The 4270-nt window shown below is 37.6% G+C and overlaps 1 protein-coding gene across 1 annotated transcript; it reads right to left on the reverse strand.

Moving 5' to 3' along the window:
• Nucleotides 1-2560: 2560 nt before the first annotated feature.
• Nucleotides 2561-3538, reverse strand: LOC113343795 (thioredoxin-like protein CDSP32, chloroplastic). Its single transcript, XM_026587916.1, has one exon. The coding sequence runs from the start codon at nucleotides 3536-3538 to the stop codon at nucleotides 2561-2563; it is 978 nt and encodes a 325-aa protein (XP_026443701.1).
• Between the last annotated feature and the right edge of the window lie 732 nt (nucleotides 3539-4270).

The following is a 4270-nucleotide window of genomic DNA, read 5'->3' on the forward strand; positions in this document are numbered from 1 at the left end:
TCCCCTCTCTTACTTCCACCACTGGTTGGGAAACGTCCCAGGGTCCAGATCAGCACAGTTGGTTAACTCATGTCACAACTCTAAAAACTCTATTAGTCACAATTCTAAAAACTATAATACTAGTTTAATATTTGACTCAGTAGTCTCTCTCTTTGATAAACTATGTAATTATAAACTTTGGTTTTTGAGTGGAGCAATCAGCTAGGTGCTACTGATGTCTTCCTTGTGTTGGTCTTTGATGAAGAATTTCAACCTTCTCCCAGTAGAGATTAAATTTGAGATTCTCAAATTGTTACCTTTTGAATCAGTTTTTACATGTAGGTTATCATGCCAAGACTAGAAAAACATTGTGCATCATCGTCTTCAAGATTATGCTTTACAGAATCCTAATACAAATACATCTTTGCATTCGGTATACAGCTAATGAATGTATGTTTGAGATTGAACGGAAGGCCGAAGAACCAACTAAAACGTACGGGGAACAACGGTCTTTTAAGGTAATCAATTATTTATTAAACTCAGGTGATTTGTGACTTGGTCAAGCGACCAGTTATAAAGGCTATTGAGCAATCTGGAGTCAGTGGTGTACCTACAGCAGATGCTAATCTCTTTAAAGCTATAAAGTCGGCACAGCATTCAGCGAAAGAATTTTATATGGTTAATTTCTGCATGATCAATGATAAAACCAACTGGATGGAAAAACATATGCACAAACTTCTCCAGTAGATTATATTTTGGGAGTTGATCAACTGCTCGGCGTGCCCATGCAAAGTGACTGAATATCCGTTCGTGTGTCTGTGTTTGCTTCTTGGAACCTTTGTCCTAGGACAAATTACGTCATCGGAATTGCATGTTTGCTATAAAAGTTTTGCTTCATCCCAAGGAGAGATGGAAACCTTAAATTGTTTTAAATTATTATTAGAAACTTGAAATTGTTAGAAACTGTTTGAAGTTTGTGGGCTTCCAACTCAAAATCAATTGGCAATGAGTGGAGTGGCTCCACACCTTATATATTAAGATCTAGGCTAAGGAGTTAGCTATGTGGGACTATCTTATAGTTTCTCCAACATGCTCCCCCTCCACGTGTAGGGCGGAGGAGAATAAGCCACTACAACGTGGACCTCTGTATGGGTGGATGGACAGCCCTTTGGGTCTACTTCTCATTCCACTCTCATAGAGGCCTAGCTCTGATACCATGATAGAAGTGTGTGCACCGCATGATCTTAGATGCCCAGACAATGTGGTTCTAATAATATTAACACGCCCTCTCACGTGTCGCCTCGTTGAGTCTAACACGTGGACAATAAATTGGGTGACGCGGAGTAAAGGCGCGGTCTAATGACTCGTCGCAAAATAACCTGCTCTGATACCATGTTAGAATACGGGCATCCAACTCATAACCAATTGGCAATGAGTGGAGAGGCCCTAAGAAATTATAAACCGCAGGATCTTAGATGCGCAGACAATGTGGGTCTAATAATCTTAACACCAACCCTCAAAACGAGGTCCAGAGGGAATGTAGAATGAAGACGGGTAAGATTTGGGACTAGGTCTAGAAAGAGTGATATGCAAGTAATACCCATTTGCATTGCCGAGCTTTGTAGCAGAAAACCATTTTTGATTATCTTCATGTTTCCATACTCTTTTTCCAAGATCACCATTTTTCCCAGCATCAAACAATAAATTCTGGAGATCTTTGGCTAGGTTAAAGGTGAAGGAGCCCATAAGCTTTCCATGAGAATGAAACTCAGTGAGTGTAATATAAGAAGAAGGAATGGTTTTGCTCAGAACATATGGGATTTAAAACTAGGGGTTCTATGGGATCTAGGTTGGAGGTAACTAATGGATCTAATCTCTAACAGGGATGAAGAAACTAGTGGTTTTTTTGAAACTTGAAATTGTTATCTGCTATAAAATTGCTGCCTTTACATTTTGAGAAGAAAAGAGAAACAAAGATAGTGGTTTCATTGATCGAGGGACAATAACTCAAATATGTTCTTAGCCTGCAATTACTTCGTCATATATATTTTATAGCTGTAACAGTGGTTCGACTTACAAAGTTACAAATGCTGTAAAAAACCATATTTTCATTCCTATGAAATTTTCTCAGTTTTGACATGATATTGAGAGACTACAGTTGATAAAGAAGTTATATTCTGAAGATCAAAACAAAGGAGTTAAAAGCTATAAAAGTATACATACGTACTAAACCAAACGTCCTAAACAACATGCTCAATTCTCTACGGGACGTACAAGTGAAGTGACAGAACAACAAACGAAACGAAGATTAACCGTATAAAAAAGAATGATTTCTTCATCGCTTTGGAACAGAAGTTTGGCAAAACTTGTAGAGATACCAACAACCATCAGTGCAAAAATATTTTGTCTTGCCGAATCCATGTATAAACTTATGACATTACCGTTGACCACATATCTGAAGAATATAATGTGTTCTGTGGTGATTAGGCTTATATGAAAATGCATCAGACGTCAAGTTAAAATATTCAAACTCATACCCCAACCAGTAATCTTTTCTCCTTCTCCTTATTGAACTCAAAATCTAAATTTGTATCATTGAATGACTCCCCAAGTTTGTTGGGGTGCTTACTGGTCCAGTTGGGCGCAAGAAGGGAGCTAGATATGAACAAGTAGAGGCAACTCCAACTTCTCGGTATCTTAGTATTTCACGTATAAGTTCTACATTACCAGACCCAACATACCTTCCACATACAACACCATCTCTGACAAACATAAATGTTGGAGCTTTAACAATTTTCATATCTTTCAAGAATTGCATACAGCTATCATTTTCATCTCCATCCATTCTTGCGAAAACTACAGTATCCCTCATTAGTCGTGATAGCATTAAGACGGTTGGATATACCTTAACACATGGTCGGCAATGTTTTAACCCTACGTCCAGAACAATTAACTTGTTATTTATTCTATGTTCTTCAAACAGATTTTCCACATCTTTTCTTGAATATAATTGAATTACACCTGAATAATTGTCTCCGTAGTATAATACGTCTCGCATGAGTTCATCCCGACCAATTATACCGCTTTCTTCATGGATTTTCTCCATACTTCTGTAAAAATTAAAGTGTGGAACTTTTTCAATTTTTTCTCTTTCACAAAGCGCTCTTGTCTTGTTAGATTCATCACCCCTTACTAATACAAACTTAGTGTCATTACATCTTCTACTTAAATCTTCCATGAAAGGATAGATTTTCTGATTATGTTTACTATAACTTGCGGCTACTACAAGCTTGTCTCTCGCTGTTTGAAGTGCTTCGTCGAATTCTTCAATACTGTGAACTTGTTGAACTCTGTCGTTACTACTTTTTCCCTTCTTGGTTGCAGTTATTATCACTTTTTTATCGAATTTCTTGCGAGTTAACTGGAGTTTTTTTGGTTGGAACGGTTTGGATAGTGGAGGGAGGAAAAAAGGGGGAGTTTTGGAGGAATATGGGTGTGCTTTTACTGTAGAAGAATGTTGTTTGAATAAGAAGCTTTTTGGTGTAGTAAGGGCAGCCATGATAATTGAGAGTTAGAGTTTTGGAAATTGTGTTGAACAGAATGGACCGATACTATATATCATAGAAAACCAGCTTCAAATGTTCGGAGAGGGATGGAAGCCTAGAAAACCAGAGAGATGAAAACTATCGCAAGATTGATAGATCTATATAAGCTATAGAAAACCAGAAAGTATTCCCTAAGAAAAAATATAACTCTGATTATAATACTTGGTCTTCTTATATAGGCTTCAATTTCCATATAGCACTAAGAAACAGACCGAAGTTAGAAAAAGGAAATCCTACATTAAGAAACTAACTAAAATTGAGGTTTTGGCCGGACCTGCCCACAAGGCAAGCCTGGCGGTGCAGGTTTATTTAGGGTTCGGTTCTTGCAGTGAAAGCTTTAAGCTTGCACTTTTCTGGCTAATCCCTACTACCAAATTACAAAACAGACATTTGGCTCAAATTGTACTATATCAAGTTTAGCTAAGCGGCCAAAGGGTATCTCAGTTGGACCAAAATCATCTTGTTATCCAGATTCAAACATCACTTATTATAAACTTAAACATCGTTGGAAATCGTGGTACTAAATGTCTGCATACGTAATCTGTGTGTAGATAGAATTACAGGACACCAATGTAGCTTTAGTTTAGTGGTAAGAATTCCACGTTGTGGCCGTGGAGACTTGGGCCCGAATCCCAGCAGCCACATCAAAGTTTTTTTTTCTCTCTATCACTCTTTTTTTTTTTTTC

The sequence above is a fragment of the Papaver somniferum genome, unplaced genomic scaffold, assembly GCF_003573695.1.
Source record: "Papaver somniferum cultivar HN1 unplaced genomic scaffold, ASM357369v1 unplaced-scaffold_6683, whole genome shotgun sequence".
NCBI lineage: Eukaryota > Viridiplantae > Streptophyta > Magnoliopsida > Ranunculales > Papaveraceae > Papaver > Papaver somniferum.

Bases quoted from the DNA above. Each gene is read 5' to 3' on its own strand.
- LOC113343795 (XM_026587916.1), bottom strand. From the start codon at position 3,538: ATGGCTGCCCTTACTACACCAAAAAGCTTCTTATTCAAACAACATTCT.